This window comes from Pecten maximus, chromosome 11, assembly GCF_902652985.1.
Source record: "Pecten maximus chromosome 11, xPecMax1.1, whole genome shotgun sequence".
NCBI lineage: Eukaryota > Metazoa > Mollusca > Bivalvia > Pectinida > Pectinidae > Pecten > Pecten maximus.
This window is the reverse complement of record NC_047025.1, coordinates 43,523,452-43,543,936: the sequence shown is the minus strand read 5'-3', so window position 1 is coordinate 43,543,936 and position 20,485 is coordinate 43,523,452. Positions and strand designations below refer to the sequence as shown.

The window sequence follows — 20,485 nt, the reverse complement described above, 5'->3', positions numbered from 1 at the left end:
ACTGATGGGTGTTAATATACTACTAAATCAATCCTTACTGATGGGTGTTAATATACTACTAAATCAATCCTTACTGATGTGTGTGTTAATATACTACTAAATCAATCCTTACTGATGGGTGTTAATGTACTACTAAATCAATCCTTACTGATGGGTGTTAATATACTACTAAATCAATCCTTACTGATGGGTGTGTTAATATACTACTAAATCAATCCTTACTGATGGGTGTTAATATACTACTAAATCAATCCTTACTGATGGGTGTTAATATACTACTAAATCAATCCTTACTGATGGGTGTTAATATACTACTAAATCAATCCTTACTGATGGGTGTGTTAATATACTACTAAATCAATCCTTACTGATGGGTGTTAATATACTACTAAATCAATCCTTACTGATGGGTGTGTTAATCTACTACTAAATCAATCCTTACTGATGGGTGTGTTAATATACTACTAAATCAATCCTTACTGATGGGTGTGTTAATATACTACTAAATCAATCCTTACTGATGGGTGTGTTAATATACTACTAAATCAATCCTTACTGATGGGTGTTAATATACTACTAAATCAATCCTTACTGATGGGTGTGTTAATATACTACTAAATCAATCCTTACTGATGGGTGTGTTAATATACTACTAAATCAATCCTTACTGATGGGTGTGTTAATATACTACTAAATCAATCCGTACTGATGGGTGTTAATATACTACTAAATCAATCCTTACTGATGGGTGTGTTAATCTACTACTAAATCAATCCTTACTGATGGGTGTTAATCTACTACTAAATCAATCCTTACTGATGGGTGTGTTAATATACTACTAAATCAATCCTTACTGATGGGTGTTAATATACTACTAAATCAATCCTTACTGATGGGTGTGTTAATATACTACTAAATCAATCCTTACTGATGGGTGTTAATATACTACTAAATCAATCCTTACTGATGGATGTGTTAATATACTACTAAATCAATCCTTACTGATGGGTGTTAATATACTACTAAATCAATCCTTACTGATGGGTGTTAATATACTACTAAATCAATCCTTACTGATGGGTGTTAATATACTACTAAATCAATCCTTACTGATGGGTGTTAATATACTACTAAATCAATCCTTACTGATGGGTGTGTTAATATACTACTAAATCAATCCTTACTGATGGGTGTGTTAATATACTACTAAATCAATCCTTACTGATGGGTGTGTTAATATACTACTAAATCAATCCTTACTGATGGGTGTTAATATACTACTAAATCAATCCTTACTGATGGGTGTTAATATACTACTAAATCAATCCTTACTGATGTGTGTTAATATACTACTAAATCAATCCTTACTGATGGGTGTGTTAATATACTACTAAATCAATCCTTACTGATGGGTGTTAATATACTACTAAATCAATCCTTACTGATGGGTGTTAATATACTACTAAATCAATCCTTACTGATGGGTGTGTTAATCTACTACTAAATCAATCCTTACTGATGGGTGTTAATCTACTACTAAATCAATCCTTACTGATGGGTGTGTTAATATACTACTAAATCAATCCTTACTGATGGGTGTTAATATACTACTAAATCAATCCTTACTGATGGGTGTTAATATACTACTAAATCAATCCTTACTGATGGGTGTTAATATACTACTAAATCAATCCTTACTGATGGGTGTGTTAATCAACTACTAAATCAATCCTTACTGATGGGTGTTAATATACTTCTAAATCAATCCTTACTGATGGGTGTGTTAATCTACAACTAAATCAATCCTTACTGATGGGTGTTAATATACTACTAAATCAATCCTTACTGATGGGTGTGTTAATATACTACTAAATCAATCCTTACTGATGGGTGTTAATATACTACTAAATCAATCCTTACTGATGGGTGTGTTAATATACTACTAAATCAATCCTTACTGATGGGTGTTAATATACTACTAAATCAATCCTTACTGATGGGTGTGTTAATCTACAACTAAATCAATCCTTACTGATGGGTGTGTTAATATACTACTAAATCAATCCTTACTGATGGGTGTGTTAATATATTACTAAATCAATCCTTACTGATGGGTGTGTTAATATACTACTAAATCAATCCTTACTGATGGGTGTTAATATACTACTAAATCAATCCTTACTGATGGGTGTTAATATACTACTAAATCAATCCTTACTGATGTGTGTGTTAATATACTACTAAATCAATCCTTACGGATGGGTGTGTTAATATACTACTAAATCAATCCTTACTGATGGGTGTTAATATACTACTAAATCAATCCTTACTGATGGGTGTGTTAATATACTACTAAATCAATCCTTACTGATGGGTGTTAATATACTACTAAATCAATCCTTACTGATGGGTGTTAATATACTACTAAATCAATCCTTACTGATGGGTGTGTTAATATACTACTAAATCAATCCTTACTTATGTGTGTTAATATACTACTAAATCAATCCTTACTGATGGGTGTGTTAATATACTACTAAATCAATCCTTACTGATGGGTGTGTTAATATACTACTAAATCAATCCTTACTGATGGGTGTGTTAATCTACTACTAAATCAATCCTTACTGATGGGTGTTAATATACTACTAAATCAATCCTTACTGATGGGTGTTAATATACTACTAAATCAATCCTTACTGATGGGTGTTAATATACTACTAAATCAATCCTTACTGATGTGTGTGTTAATATACTACTAAATCAATCCTTACTGATGGGTGTGTTAATATACTACTAAATCAATCCTTACTGATGGGTGTTAATATACTACTAAATCAATCCTTACTGATGGGTGTGTTAATATACTACTAAATCAATCCTTACTGATGGGTGTTAATATACTACTAAATCAATCCTTACTGATGGGTGTTAATATACTACTAAATCAATCCTTACTGATGGGTGTGTTAATATACTACTAAATCAATCCTTACTTATGTGTGTTAATATACTACTAAATCAATCCTTACTGATGGGTGTGTTAATATACTACTAAATCAATCCTTACTGATGGGTGTGTTAATATACTACTAAATCAATCCTTACTGATGGGTGTGTTAATCTACTACTAAATCAATCCTTACTGATGGGTGTTAATATACTACTAAATCAATCCTTACTGATGGGTGTGTTAATATACTACTAAATCAATCCTTACTGATGGGTGTTAATATACTACTAAATCAATCCTTACTGATGGGTGTGTTAATATACTACTGAATCAATCCTTACTGATGGGTGTGTTAATATACTACTAAATCAATCCTTACTGATGGGTGTTAATATACTACTAAATCAATCCTTACTGATGGGTGTTAATATACTACTAAATCAATCCTTACTGATGGGTGTGTTAATATACTACTAAATCAATCCTTACTGATGGGTGTTAATATACTACTAAATCAATCCTTACTGATGGGTGTTAATATACTACTAAATCAATCCTTACTGATGGGTGTGTTAATATACTACTAAATCAATCCTTACTGATGGGTGTTAATATACTACTAAATCAATCCTTACTGATGGGTGTTAATATACTACTAAATCAATCCTTACTGATGGGTGTTAATATACTACTAAATCAATCCTTACTGATGGTGTGTTAATATACTACTAAATCAATCCTTACTGATGGGTGTGTTAATATACTACTAAATCAATCCTTACTGATGGGTGTGTTAATATACTACTAAATCAATCCTTACTGATGGGTGTGTTAATATACTACTAAATCAATCCTTACTGATGGGTGTGTTAATATACTACTAAATCAATCCTTACTGATGGGTGTTAATATACTACTAAATCAATCCTTACTGATGGGTGTGTTAATATACTACTAATCAATCCTTACTGATGGGTGTGTTAATATACTACTAAATCAATCCTTACTGATGGGTGTTAATATACTACTAAATCAATCCTTACTGATGGGTGTTAATATACTACTAAATCAATCCTTACTGATGGGTGTGTTAATATACTACTAAATCAATCCTTACTGATGGGTGTTAATATACTACTAAATCAATCCTTACTGATGGGTGTTAATATACTACTAAATCAATCCTTACTGATGGGTGTGTTAATATACTACTAAATCAATCCTTACTGATGGGTGTTAATATACTACTAAATCAATCCTTACTGATGGGTGTTAATATACTACTAAATCAATCCTTACTGATGGGTGTTAATATACTACTAAATCAATCCTTACTGATGGGTGTTAATATACTACTAAATCAATCCTTACTGATGGGTGTGTTAATATACTACTAAATCAATCCTTACTGATGGGTGTTAATATACTACTAAATCAATCCTTACTGATGGGTGTGTTAATATACTACTAAATCAATCCTTACTGATGGGTGTTAATATACTACTAAATCAATCCTTACTGATGGGTGTGTTAATATACTACTAAATCAATCCTTACTGATGAGTGTGTTAATATACTACTAAATCAATCCTTACTGATGGGTGTTAATATACTACTAAATCAATCCTTACTGATGGGTGTTAATATACTACTAAATCAATCCTTACTGATGGGTGTTAATATACTACTATATCAATCCTTACTGATGGGTGTTAATCTACTACTAAATCAATCCTTACTGATGGGTGTTAATCTACTACTAAATCAATCCTTACTGATGGGTGTTAATCTACTACTAAATCAATCCTTACTGATGGGTGTGTTAATATACTACTAAATCAATCCTTACTGATGGGTGTGTTAATATACTACTAAATCAATCCTTACTGATGGGTGTTAATATACTACTAAATCAATCCTTACTGATGTGTGTTAATATACTACTAAATCAATCCTTACTGATGGGTGTTAATATACTACTAAATCAATCCTTACTGGTGGGTGTTAATATACTACTAAATCAATCCTTACTGATGGGTGTGTTAATATACTACTAAATCAATCCTTACTGATGGGTGTGTTAATATACTACTAAATCAATCCTTACTGATGGGTGTGTTAATATACTACTAAATCAATCCTTACTGATGTGTGTTAATATACTACTAAATCAATCCTTACTGATGGGTGTGTTAATATACTACTAAATCAATCCTTACTGATGGGTGTTAATATACTACTAAATCAATCCTTACTGATGGGTGTGTTAATATACTACTAAATCAATCCTTACTGATGGGTGTTAATATACTACTAAATCAATCCTTACTGATGGGTGTGTTAATATACTACTAAATCAATCCTTACTGATGGGTGTGTTAATCTACTACTAAATCAATCCTTACTGATGGGTGTGTTAATATACTACTAAATCAATCCTTACTGATGGGTGTTAATATACTACTAAATCAATCCTTACTGATGGGTGTGTTAATATACTACTAAATCAATCCTTACTGATGGGTGTTAATATACTACTAAATCAATCCTTACTGATGGGTGTTAATATACTACTAAATCAATCCTTACTGATGGGTGTGTTAATATACTACTAAATCAATCCTTACTGATGGGTGTTAATATACTACTAAATCAATCCTTACTGATGGGTGTGTTAATCTACTACTAAATCAATCCTTACTGATGGGTGTGTTAATATACTACTAAATCAATCCTTACTGATGGGTGTTAATCTACTACTAAATCAATCCTTACTGATGGGTGTGTTAATATACTACTAAATCAATCCTTACTGATGGGTGTGTTAATATACTACTAAATCAATCCTTACTGATGGGTGTGTTAATATACTACTAAATCAATCCTTACTGATAGGTGTGTTAATATACTACTAAATCAATCCTTACTGATGGGTGTTAATATACTACTAAATCAATCCTTACTGATGGGTGTTAATATACTACTAAATCAATCCTTACTGATGGGTGTGTTAATATACTACTAAATCAATCCTTACTGATGGGTGTGTTAATATACTACTAAATCAAACCTTACTGATGGGTGTTAATATACCACTAAATCAATCCTTACTGATGGGTGTGTTAATATACTACTAAATCAAACCTTACTGATGGGTGTTAATATACTACTAAATCAATCCTTACTGATGGGTGTGTTAATATACTACTAAATCAATCCTTACTGATGGGTGTTAATATACTACTAAATCAATCCTTACTGATGGGTGTGTTAATACACTACTAAATCAATCTTTACTGATGGGTGTTAATACACTACTAAATCAATCCTTACTGATGGGTGTGTTAATATACTACTAAATCAATCCTTACTGATGGGTGTGTTAATATACTACTAAATCAATCCTTACTGATGGGTGTTAATCTACTACTAAATCAATCCTTACTGATGGGTGTGTTAATATACTACTAAATCAATCCTTACTGATGGGTGTTAATATACTACTCAATCAATCCTTACTGATGGGTGTGTTAATATACTACTAAATCTATCCTTACTGATTAGTGTGTTAATATACTACTAAATCTATCCTTACTGATGGGTGTGTTAATATACTACTAAATCAATCCTTACTGATGGGTGTGTTAATATACTACTAAATCAATCCTTACTGATGGGTGTGTTAATATACTACTAAATCAATCCTTACTGATGGGTGTTAATATACTACTAAATCAATCCTTACTGATGGGTGTTAATATACTACTAAATCAATCCTTACTGATGGGTGTGTTAATATACTACTAAATCAATCCTTACTGATGGGTGTGTTAATATACTACTAAATCAATCCTTACTGATGGGTGTTAATATACTACTAAATCAATCCTTACTGATGGGTGTGTTAATCTACTACTAAATCAATCCTTACTGATGGGTGTTAATATACTACTAAATCAATCCTTACTGATGGGTGTGTTAATATACTACTAAATCAATCCTTACTGATGGGTGTTAATATACTACTAAATCAATCCTTACTGATGGGTGTTAATCTACTACTATATCAATCCTTACTGATGGGTGTTAATATACTACTAAATCAATCCTTACTGATGTGTGTGTTAATATACTACTAAATCAATCCTTACTGATGGGTGTTAATATACTACTAAATCAATCCTTACTGATGGGTGTTAATATACTACTAAATCAATCCTTACTGATGGGTGTGTTAATATACTACTAAATCAATCCTTACTGATGGGTGTGTTAATATACTACTAAATCAATCCTTACTGATGGGTGTGTTAATATACTACTAAATCAATCCTTACTGATGGGTGTTAATATACTACTAAATCAATCCTTACTGATGGGTGTGTTAATATACTACTAAATCAATCCTTACTGATGGGTGTGTTAATATACTACTAAATCAATCCTTACTGATGGGTGTGTTAATATACTACTAAATCAATCCTTACTGATGGGTGTTAATATACTACTAAATCAATCCTTACTGATGGGTGTGTTAATATACTACTAAATCAATCCTTACTGATGGGTGTGTTAATATACTACTAAATCAATCCTTACTGATGGGTGTGTTAATATACTACTAAATCAATCCTTACTGATGGGTGTTAATATACTACTAAATCAATCCTTACTGATGGGTGTGTTAATATACTACTAAATCAATCCTTACTGATGGGTGTTAATATACTACTAAATCAATCCTTACTGATGGATGTGTTAATATACTACTAAATCAATCCTTACTGTTGGGTGTTAATATACTACTAAATCAATCCTTACTGATGGGTGTGTTAATATACTACTAAATCAATCCTTACTGATGGGTGTTAATATACTACTAAATCAATCCTTACTGATGGGTGTGTTAATATACTACTAAATCAATCCTTACTGATGGGTGTGTTAATATACTACTAAATCAATCCTTACTGTTGGGTGTTAATATAGTACTAAATCAATCCTTACTGATGGGTGTGTTAATATACTACTAAATCAATCCTTACTGATGGGTGTTAATATACTACTAAATCAATCCTTACTGATGGGTGTGTTAATATACTACTAAATCAATCCTTACTGATGGGTGTTAATATACTACTAAATCAATCCTTACTGATGGGTGTGTTAATATACTACTAAATCAATCCTTACTGATGGGTGTTAATATACTACTAAATCAATCCTTACTGATGGGTGTGTTAATATACTACTAAATCAATCCTTACTGATGGGTGTGTTAATATACTACTAAATCAATCCTTACTGATGGGTGTTAATATACTACTAAATCAATCCTTACTGATGGGTGTTAATATACTACTAAATCAATCCTTACTGATGGGTGTTAATATACTACTAAATCAATCCTTACTGATGGGTGTGTTAATCTACTACTAAATCAATCCTTACTGATGGGTGTTAATATACTACTAAATCAATCCTTACTGATGGGTGTTAATATACTACTAAATCAATCCTTACTGATGGGTGTGTTAATCTACTACTAAATCAATCCTTACTGATGGGTGTGTTAATATACTACTAAATCAATCCTTACTGATGGGTGTTAATATACTACTAAATCAATCCTTACTGATGGGTGTTAATATACTACTAAATCAATCCTTACTGATGGGTGTGTTAATCTACTACTAAATCAATCCTTACTGATGGGTGTTAATATACTACTAAATCAATCCTTACTGATGGGTGTTAATATACTACTAAATCAATCCTTACTGATGGGTGTTAATATACTACTAAATCAATCCTTACTGATGGGTGTTAATATACTACTAAATCAATCCTTACTGATGGGTGTTAATATACTACTAAATCAATCCTTACTGATGGGTGTTAATATACTACTAAATCAATCCTTACTGATGGGTGTTAATATACTACTAAATCAATCCTTACTGATGGGTGTGTTAATATACTACTAAATCAATCCTTACTGATGGGTGTGTTAATATACTACTAAATCAATCCTTACTGATGGGTGTTAATATACTACTAAATCAATCCTTACTGATGGGTGTGTTAATATACTACTAAATCAATCCTTACTGATGGGTGTTAATATACTACTAAATCAATCCTTACTGATGGGTGTGTTAATATACTACTAAATCAATCCTTACTGATGGGTGTTAATATACTACTAAATCAATCCTTACTGATGGGTGTTAATATACTACTAAATCAATCCTTACTGATGGGTGTGTTAATATACTACTAAATCAATCCTTACTGATGTGTGTGTTAATATACTACTAAATCAATCCTTACTGATGGGTGTGTTAATATACTACTAAATCAATCCTTACTGATGGGTGTTAATATACTACTAAATCAATCCTTACTGATGGGTGTTAATATACTACTAAATCAATCCTTACTGATGGGTGTTAATATACTACTAAATCAATCCTTACTGATGGATGTGTTAATATACTACTAAATCAAAGATCTTTAACACGGGAACACCTATAGCCATCATGGTTCACGCAGCTTGGAAAAAAAACTACAGCAACCAGGGTCTGGAAGTTAGGATAAAAACCCAGTTACACGTGGTTAGACAGTTTGGACAACACTTAGCCACCAGGGGTCTGAAAGTTAGGGAAAAAACCCAGTTACTCGTGGTCAGACAATTAGGACAACACTTCGCCACCAGGGGTCTTGAAGTTAGGATAAAAACCCAGCTACACGTGGTCAGACAATTAGGACAACACTTCGCCACCAGGGGTCTGGAAGTTAGGATAAAAACCCAGTTACTCGTGGTCAGACAATTAGGACAACACTTAGCCATCAGGGGTCTGGAAGTTGAGAACCTCACATAAGGCTAGGAAGTTTGGTCAGAATCTATCAAAAATAGGATTAGGGCTTTGTAGATTTGAATATGAAGAGAAGGGTTATGTATATTTGAATATGAGGATAAGGGTTTTGTATATTTGAACCTGAAAATTGGGGTTTTGAAGATGAGGATTGGGATTTTGCATATTTAAATCATAGGGTTTAGGTTTTGTCAATTCGAAACTTAGGAACATAACATAATTTTGTTGACTTGAATTAGGGTTTTGTAGATTTAAATCTGAGGATTAAGGTTTTGTAGATTTAAATCTGAGGATTAAGGTTTTGTAGATTTGAATCTTAAGATTGGCGCAATAACACGGACTAAAGGTGAAAAATCCGATCCAAGTTTCTCTATTGTAATCAGATTATTCTGAATTAATCCTCGACAACTAAAGCATGCATACATAGCACCCTGTTTATTATGTTATTCTTCTTTAAAGTGAATTTACCATTAAGGGTGACACGTCTGTGAATGTGGGCGGTATTTCACTGTTTAGGCGGTTTTGTCATCAAAATAAAATCACAATTAATAAATTAAATATTCTAATGGAAATTTGGTATTGGGAATAAATGTATCAAAACAAGAAAACGCCTAAAATGTGCTTTTACTGACAGATTATTTCGGAGAATAACACGTGTTTTATTTCTTAGGTTCTGATGGTAGATTAACACAGGCTTCAGGACAAAAGGATTCGTGGACATTTTAAGCAGCGAGTCTTGTTTTGGTCAATCACCTTTGTTGTCAGATGTAGTATGAACGATAACTGTTCCAATGTCGTAGTGCTCACTACATGAAATCGACAAAAACAAGATCCAGTCTGTCTAAAATTACACTAGTAAAAAATAAAACTGGGTCAAGTTTGAAGTTTAATCAATCTTACACAAAGTGTAAGAATTTTGTTTATTAAATAGTCAAAATCAAATAGAACATTTTTTTCTGTCATGATTCGCAAACACAATATGACACGGATAATCTGATTGGTGACAAATAGATATGTACATCTGGTGGTGAAACTCTATCAAATGTATCCGATCATATTGATGTTGTAACACTTAAAGTGATAAAGTCCAATGATCTACATTTACGACTGACATACATGTATCATACCCGTCAGGGAAACACATTAACAGGATTCTTTGTGACATAAAACGCCCACTACGTATTTTGCTGTATAAATCGAGATCTATTCAGGGTACACACGTTGGTGGAAAACCCATGCAAACCAAAGCCTACTAGTGAATGGTGTGGGTTCATTGTTTTATGTCCCATTGCACCCAAGAATACATCCTGTTAAGAAGAGTTTTAATGTTTAAACGTAAAACATGAACTTTTAAAATAATAGCTGAATGAAACAAAGTTTTGAAGCACATGTCTCATTGTATGAATGAAGTAAGGCACATCTCGCCAAGGAAGGGTTCACATCCAGACCTGTCAGTTAACATAGTGGGTCGGGGCTATACAAATATAGTGGGTCGGGGCTATACAAATATAGCGGGGAATATTATAAAACACGTAATGATAGTTTACAGTAAAGTGTTTAAACCTGAGATACAAACTGTAATACCTAGTAAAGCATCTTCTAATTAGATGTCAGTCCACGTGGTTCTAATTAGATGTCAGTCCTCGTGGTTCTAATTAGATGTTCTAATTAAATATCAGTCCTCGTGGTTCTAATTAGATATCAGTCCTCGTGGTTCTAATTAGATGTCAGTCCTCGTGGTTCTAATTAGATGTCAGTCCTCGTGGTTCTAATTAGATGTCAGTCCTCGTGGTTCTAATTAGATATCAGTCCTCGTGGTTCTAATTAGATGTCAGTTCTCGTGTGACCAAGGCCACTCTATAATCTGTACTAACCAGGATACTGTAAGGTGTTTGTGACCAAGGCCACTCTATAATCTGTCCTAACCAGGATACTGTAAGGTGTTTGTGACCAAGGCCACTCTATAATCTGTCCTAACCAGGATACTGTAAGGTGTTTGTGACCAAGGCCACTCTATAATCTGTCCTAACCAGGATACTGTAAGGTGTTGGTGACCAAGGCCACTCTATAATCTGTCCTAACCAGGATACTGTAAGGTGTTTGTGACCAAGGCCACTCTATAATCTGTCCTAACCAGGATACTGTAAGGTGTTTGTGACCAAGGCCACTCTGTAATCTGTCCTAACCAGGATACTGTAAGGTGTAGGTGACCAAGGCCACTCTATAATCTGTCCTAACCAGGATACTCTGTGACCAAGGCCACTCTATAATCTGTCCTAACCAGGATACTCTGTGACCAAGGCCACTCTATAATCTGTCCTAACCAAACATGTCGGAGATTGATATGTATGTTAAGGTCGTCATAACTGAATTTGTTGCCGAAGAGAGATGAGAGGGCCAAAGAAAACAGAAGTTGTTGTGGTGGAGGTCAAGGTCGCCCTAAATGGCGTATGCAATCAGTCACACATACTGTAACCATACATATGTCACATAAATACAAGGGAGGTAAGTACCGCACACAGCCACAATCAACCCACAGATAGGTAGGATAAATCTCTCCTCAGTCTTTGGTCATTATGCTGTCAAAAGAAATTTACAATGTTCAAATCAGGCTCAGACGTTTTTACAGCGAGGTATGTCTTCGGGAGCTAGGAATGGGAGGATTTTGAGCATATCTTGTATTCCATGCTCCACTGAAACTGTAGCAGTGTAACCCAGCTTGCGGATCTTTGCGTATGACACTTCGTAATCTCGTTTGTCCTTGTCCTCACCTGAGTTGGATTCTGTGATTTTACATCCGGGTACATTGCTTTGTATTACACGCGCAACATGAGACTTTGTCATGTTCATCTTTTCATCGCCAACATTGTAAGCCTGTCCTTTCATAGCATCAAAGTTTGAAAGAGCAAATACAAACGCACGGGCAGCATCTTTTACGTGCAGAAATGTACGGCGGAAATTTCCTTCGTAGAGGTCGAATTCTTTCAATGTTAATGCTTTATGTGTTAGATCGTTGATCAGAAGATCAAGACGCAGTCGAGGTGAAAGGCCAAACACAGTTGCAAGCCGGAGGGCGACTCCACCAACATCAAGAACGATTTTCTCTCCCTCAGCCTTGCTGCCTCCGTACAGCGTTAGTGGACTAATACCTGTTTCTTCTGTACATACACCTTCTACCGCCCCATAACAGGACCCCGTACTGGCGTACACCATTATCTGGTCCGGGCGTTTTAGATCAGCAATCATCCGCGTTCCACCGACGTTAGTATCGATTGCCAGATCAGGGTCTTTGTCACAGGCAGGATACCCAACAATGGCGGCCAAGTGAATGATAGCGAATTTATCTTCCATAACATCAGCTAACTGGTCGCGATCGCGAACGTCTCCCTTCACAATATGAAAACGTGGGTTTTGTGCGAAGTTGAGGATTGGATGCAGCCCCCATTTGAAAATATCATACACGGTGACCTCGTATCCATCGTCGAGAAGAATCGGGATCATGGTTGTTCCTAGGTAGCCAGCGCCACCTGTGAGCAACACATGACCTTTGCTGCTGACCTCGGCTGCTCCTGCAACTTGTGACGCCATTGTATCTGAAATATACAAAACATTCAAATATAAATGACGTGTGAACTCAATCAGCAACCGTAAATATAAAAGTAATATAATATGACGTGTGAACTCAATCAGCCACCGTGGTTTCTGCTATAGATATTAACTCTTTCCTAAGTCACTAGTGAACAGAAGGCAGTGTTGTCTCATAAGATTACATATAATCCTTTGGTAGGAAGGAGTTGTTTGTTGTTTACTAAGTTTCCTCCTCACATAAATTCTACAAATACTGTAGTTTACATGTTTATCTCAGGAAAACGTGTCCTTGGTTCTAAATATTAACGCATGCGTATCCGCGTGTAATAATACGTATATAAAGTACACCATTTTAACTTACACGTGCATGTAATATGTATATAAAGTACACCATTTTAACTTACACATGCATGTAATATGTATATAAAGTACACCATTTTAACTTACACATGCATGTACTATGGATATAAAGTACACCATTTTAACTTACACATGCATGTTATATTAAGATATGCATCTCTACATGTACATCAAATCACACATCGATTTTGATTTTCATAGACCAGTCACGAAAATGACCCACCAACAAAGCACTTTTCTGTGGTTCAACTTGTCCAAGAAAAGGCCAAACAAACGCATTCGAACAACCAACAGAGAGGCGAAGTAGGTAATTTTTTTAATCAACAACGATTAAAAGTTATCCTTGAGCATGCAACGCCTTTACACAAGGCATGAAATAGCTACAATGTCAGTGTGCTTACATTTGTTGTAATGTCTGAACAGTAAATATACGTTGCCTGGTCACGAATCCAAACAAAGTACAATTGGGGAATATATAATTTAGTTTAATCTATTATTGACTTGAGTTGACTGACTGATCTATAATGGAAAACATTAAATATATACAGTAATCTGTTTGGTTTATTGTCGGATTTGTTTTGGCAGACTGAGCAGCCATGATTGTGTCGAGGCCTGATCTACTTTAGGAACCATTCACATTCTATTCAAAGTCTCTGCGTTAAATGTCTTACCCAACAACAGCCCAGCACGACTGTGGTCTCATTCCTTACGATACCCTAGACTGTCGGATCTCGGAGGTATACGTAACCCGATGGTCTATAGAATATCACAGCCCCTATATCCTTTGTAGAAGTGAATGGAATATCTTATTCAATATAATCGTTTTTGTACTGGGTTGGTTTATGTGTTTGGTAGTAATACCAGGAACTTGAGCTTTGTATTATATAATTGTTTATTACACAGATAATAACATCTTAGATAACGCGTACATTGCTATAAATTGAAGTGAATACTCACATCAATTATTATCCCGCGCACATTTCTTAATATTTTTGAAATGATTAACGAATCAGATTATCCTATCAAATTCATTATGGTATTAATGAAGTGTAGTGGAGATCAGGATTGTAATGCGTGTACTTTTACACAACTTGAAGCATTTCACTGTCCCGATAAATATAAAAATCACGGACAGAAAGATGGGTTACGATACAGAACTGTACGTCCTGATCTTTATTGTAAAACCTACCCGACAAGGTTACATAGTTTTGTGTTTTTAAAAAAGAATAAATATATATATCAAGTCTATTATTGTTGCTATATATAATACCCCTGTGCCATATATATATATATATTTATCAAGTCTATTATTGGTGCTATATATAATACCCCTGTGCCATATATATATATGTCTATTATTGATGCTATATATAATACCCCTGTGCCATATATATATATGTCTATTATTGATGCTATATATAATACCCCTGTGCCATATATAGATATGTCTATTATTGATGCTATATATAATACCCCTGTGACATATATATATATGTCTATTATTGATGCTATATATAATACCCCTGTGACATATATATATATGTCTATTATTGATGCTATATATAATACCCCTGTGCCATATATATATATGTCTATTATTGGTGCTATATATAATACCCCTGTGCCATATATATATATGTCTATTATTGATGCTATATATAATACCCCTGTGACATATATATATATGTCTATTATTGGTGCTATATATAATACCCCTGTGACATTAGTAATTCTAGTGTCTCTGTAATTACTGAGATTACATATTATGGTTACATTAATATTAATTAAATTGTGTGTAAAATATGTTAATTTACAGGGGATTGTTTAATGAAGTAAGCCGTTATAAATATACTACAGAAATAAATAAAGTGTTGATAATTTTCAAAATATAAAAGTGTTACGATATCCATCAGGTATTAGACACTGTTAATACAGTATGCGCTTTGATGAGACGTTTTTTAAATAACGACCTATTCTTTACGTACATATAAAAACTCCGGTCTATAAGACACTAACAGTTAACATATCTATATCATTAGCTTTAGTCTTCTGTTCTATACCGACAAAGTCAAATCAGTTATTTCCGATATCAGTAAATATATATTACAAATATAAAGACGTCTATGTTTCATTGCTATCTCGGAAACTTACGTATTACCAGTTTTATGTCGTTAAAGCATTTCAATTTAGGGTTAGAATCAATAGTTTTTCTGGCACACTTAAATTTGTTTATGAACACTCAACAGTAGTACTACAGACTACAGTACAATAATACAGAGGGCCGACAGAAAATCTCTGAGTACAAGTGTCAATACAGGGCAACAATGTAAACAATGTGACGTCACAACACATTGATTTTGGCTCGTGTATTCAGTGCCTACACAATACATTGTAACTTGAGATGTACCCAAAATAACTGGCGGTGGCGTACCTTTTAAATCAAATGTAGAATGACCACGTTTTGGCATAGCTTAATAACCTCAAATAAACTGTCAGGTAATATCTATAGTTTAAAGAGGATTGTACTTTACAGGAAAATGGATCCACGTCGTGTAAATGGCTGTCATACGTTAAAGATATAGTTTATCTCAATATAGCTTAAACTATGTCTGAAATCTATCAATCTATATATTCTTTTTCAAGAGATGAAATAAAGAGTCTAGTTAAAAGTAGATTGAAGAATCAGTTTATACAGAAATGGTTTCATGATATTGGTAATTCTTCAAGAGGACAAACATACATATGTATTCTATATTTAAAACACACTTTGGTATAGAAAATCATCACCAATATCTGATATGTACACAAATTGCAATTTTTCCGTGACGAGGTATACCAAGCCATCGTCCACCTCGTCACGGAAAAATTGCAATTTGTGTACATATCAGATATTGGTGATGAATTTCATTAAAAGTCCAAAATACTACTTTACTTATCCGAGTCAGGAAAAAATACCAGGGATATTCACTATATTTAATCGTTAAGTTTATACAAGATTGTGTGGATTTATAGAAAACTAAGTAAATTGATTCTAAATTAATTTTTGTATCAAGCACTGCTCCTCCATTCTTGAATGTACTTATTAATTATCACAAATCAATATTGTATAGAATAGTGTAAGATTGTATTACTGTACGGATATGACCTCTTGTTTCACACGTTAGTATGTCAGAGTACTATCAATAACACTTTAAAACCTCCTACACAAACTACAGTTACTACAAAGCATGTTGTCCTTGTGTGGATAACAATGTTACAATGTTGTCCATGTGTGGACAATAAAGTTACAATGTTGTCCTTGTGTGGATAACAATGTTACAATGTTGTCCTTGTGTGGACAATAAAGTTACAATGTTGTCCTTGTGTGGATAATAATGTTACAATGTTGTCCTTGTGTGGACAATGACGTCACAATGTTGTCCTTGTGTGGATAATAATGTTACAATGTTGTCCTTGTGTGGACAATGACGTCACAATGTTGTCCTTGTGTGGACAATGACGTCACAATGTTGTCCTTGTGTGGACAATGACGTCACAATGTTGTCCTTGTGTGGATAACAATGTTGTCCTGGTGTGGACAATAAAGTTACAATGTTGTCCTTGTGTGGACAATGACGTCACAATGTTGTCCTTGTGTGGATAACAATGTTGTCCTTGTGTGGACAATGACGTCACAATGTTGTCCTTGTGTGGATAACAATGTTGTCCTTGTGTGGATAACAATGTTGTCCTTGTGTGGACAATAAAGTTACAATGTTGTCCTTGTGTGGTCAATGACGTTACAATGTTGTCCTTGTGTGGACAATGACGTCACAATGTTGTCCTTGTGTGGATAACAATGTTGTCCTGGTGTGGACAATAAAGTTACAATGTTGTCCTTGTGTGGACAATGACGTCACAATGTTGTCCTTGTGTGGATAACAATGTTGTCCTTGTGTGGACAATGACGTCACAATGTTGTCCTTGTGTGGATAACAATGTTGTCCTTGTGTGGATAACAATGTTGTCCTTGTGTGGACAATAAAGTTACAATGTTGTCCTTGTGTGGTCAATGACGTTACAATGTTGTCCTTGTGTGGACAATAATATAACAATGTTGTCCTTGTGTGGTCAATGACGTCACAATGTTGTAATTGTGTGGACAATAACGTCACAATGTTGTCCTTGTGTGGATAACAATGTTGTCCTTGTGTGGATAACAATGTTGTCCTTGTGTAGACAATAAAGTTAAATGTTGTCCTTGTGTGGTCAATGACGTTACAATGTTGTCCTTGTGTGGTCAATGACGTCACAATGTTGTAATTGTGTGGGTGACAGTGGTACTGTGTTGTCCTGGTGTGGGTGACAGTGGTACTGTGTTGTCCTGGTGTGGGTGACAGGGGAACTGTGTTGTCCTGGTGTGGGTGACAGGGGAACTGTGTTTCACAGGTGTGGGTGACAGGGGACGGTGTTGCACTGGTGTGGGTGACAGTGGTATTATGTTGTCTTGGTGTGGGTGACAGTGGTACTGTGTTGTCTTGGTGTGGGTGACAGGGGTACAATGTTGTCTTGGTGTGGGTGACAGTGGTACTGTGTTGTCCTGGTATTGGTGACAGGGGAACTGTGTTGTCCTGGTGTGGGTGACAGGGGAACTGTGTTTCACAGGTGTGGGTGACAGGGGACGGTGTTGCACTGGTGTGGGTGACAGTGGTATTATGTTGTCTTGGTGTGGGTGACAGTGGTACTGTGTTGTCCTGGTGTGGGTGACAGTGGTATTATGTTGTCTTGGTGTGGGTGACAGGGGTACAATGTTGTCTTGGTGTGGGTGACAGTGGTACTGTGTTGTCCTGGTATTGGTGACAGGGGAACTGTGTTGTCCTGGTATGGGTGAAAGGGGTACTGTGTTTCACAGGTGTGGGTGACAGGGGACTGTGTTGTCCTGGTGTGGGTGACAGTGGTATTATGTTGCCTTGATATGGGTGACAGGGGAACTGTGTTTCACAGGCGGGTGACAGGGGAACTGTGTTTCACAGGTGTGGGTGACAGGGGACTGTGTTTCACAGGTGTGGGTGACAGGGGACGGTGTTGTACAGTTGTGGGTGGGCGGGATACCGTGTCTCGTCCCAGTGTCGGGGACAGCGGTATTATGGTGTCCCGGGGGTAGGTGACAGGTTAATCCGAAAAAAATCTGATGTTTTGTTGGCCTTTTAATAATCTGATATTGGCCAACTAACATCATAGTGAAAGGAAGATGGGGGGGGGGGGGGGGGGGGGGGGGGGGGGGGGGTGTTCCTCCGGTCAACACTTGAGTGAATCTATCCAATAATACCGTCGTGTCGGTAGAAGACACATCAATCCATACTTCGACCTACCTGACCATATACGGGAATTCATGTCAACATACATAAACAGGTTAATCCACTTATTTAAAATTCAACTCAGAGTTTCCAAACAGTTTAATATTTACTGATCAACGACCCCCCCCCCCCCCCCCCCCCCCCCCCCCCCTACTTTTTACCCATTTACCTGTTTGTACACATTGAGCGTGTGACACGGACACCCGACTAGTCTAATCATATTTCACTCATATTTCACATTTCTGTAAGGCCTTTCAATGCTCGCCTGTATTCAATATCGCATTGAACAGACCATTTTGCTGCCAAGTTACTTCACAAGGTCACATGTGTACTCGATGCAGGTTGATATATACCTATGCACAAATAGGATAACCTTAAACGCGACGGGTCATTCTTGTCGGACTTTTCTACTTGAAGTTTTTAGGGCCAGATACATGTGCCGTAATTTGACGCTAGCTCGGCCAACATCACCATGTCCTTATCTGACGTACAAGTCCTGTCAGGTTACAACGGATTATAACTCGTGGTCAGCCGAGGATTATAATAATGGTGTCCATTTATACTGTAACCGAGTACTAGACACTACAATATACCTGTGTCATATTGTCAAAACTATTAAAGACTGGTCCCACCATACATACAACCATAAACGCGAATATTATCCTGAACGAAATATTGTTTTATATAAAGACACGAATTATCTAAATAAAATTGAATAAATCGATCTTACCTTCGGTGGTTATGTGTAATGCTACTTCCCGTTCGGTTAGAAGGCGTGTGTGGTATGGTCGCACCAACAACTCCAATCACGTGACAACGCTAATCTCTCTGTGACGTAGCTCCAGTCGGGTAGTCGGTATGGTGTACGTCCACTTTACGTGTCGACCAACACAGATGGTCGTATGAGCTGGAACACAAGGCCGATTAACAGTATGATAACTTTCAATGTTTTGTTTTACAGCACACGATATGGAGACGGACTTTATTAGACCTGATAAATCAGAGGCGATCTGGAGAAGTTTGTCACGTTAAGCTGTCCTGCCTTATACCTTAACACTGATATCACCACTATTTGTTGACGACAGGTAACCAGGTTGAAAAACTCGGGGTATTATCTTACCCAATCGATTGTTAACAAAAGAACCACGAGCTAGTCACTGGTCACTCGATATTTGGATTGTAATGGTGCTATTTAAAGCATTCATGAACACGGATACTTTTATTTCAACTGAAATTATTTTGATTCTTCTCATTTTTTCCTGAGTATGTTCTCCGATTTCCCCAGACAATATACTTACACAGGCCATGGAATGCCTTCACGAATGTGACACTCAATCTGACCAGATAGCCTACACTTGCCTATATGGGCC

General features: G+C 35.4%; 1 protein-coding gene across 1 annotated transcript; it reads right to left on the bottom strand.

Moving 5' to 3' along the window:
* Positions 1–10,709: 10,709 nt before the first annotated feature.
* LOC117337293 (UDP-glucuronic acid decarboxylase 1-like) lies at positions 10,710–20,079 on the bottom strand. The gene is made up of 2 exons (XM_033898197.1): positions 19,846–20,079; positions 10,710–13,424 (listed from the first exon to the last, which is right to left on the bottom strand). The coding sequence occupies exon 2, from the start codon at positions 13,417–13,419 to the stop codon at positions 12,445–12,447; it is 975 nt and encodes a 324-aa protein (XP_033754088.1). The 5' UTR covers positions 13,420–13,424; positions 19,846–20,079; the 3' UTR covers positions 10,710–12,444.
* Positions 20,080–20,485: the final 406 nt, after the last annotated feature.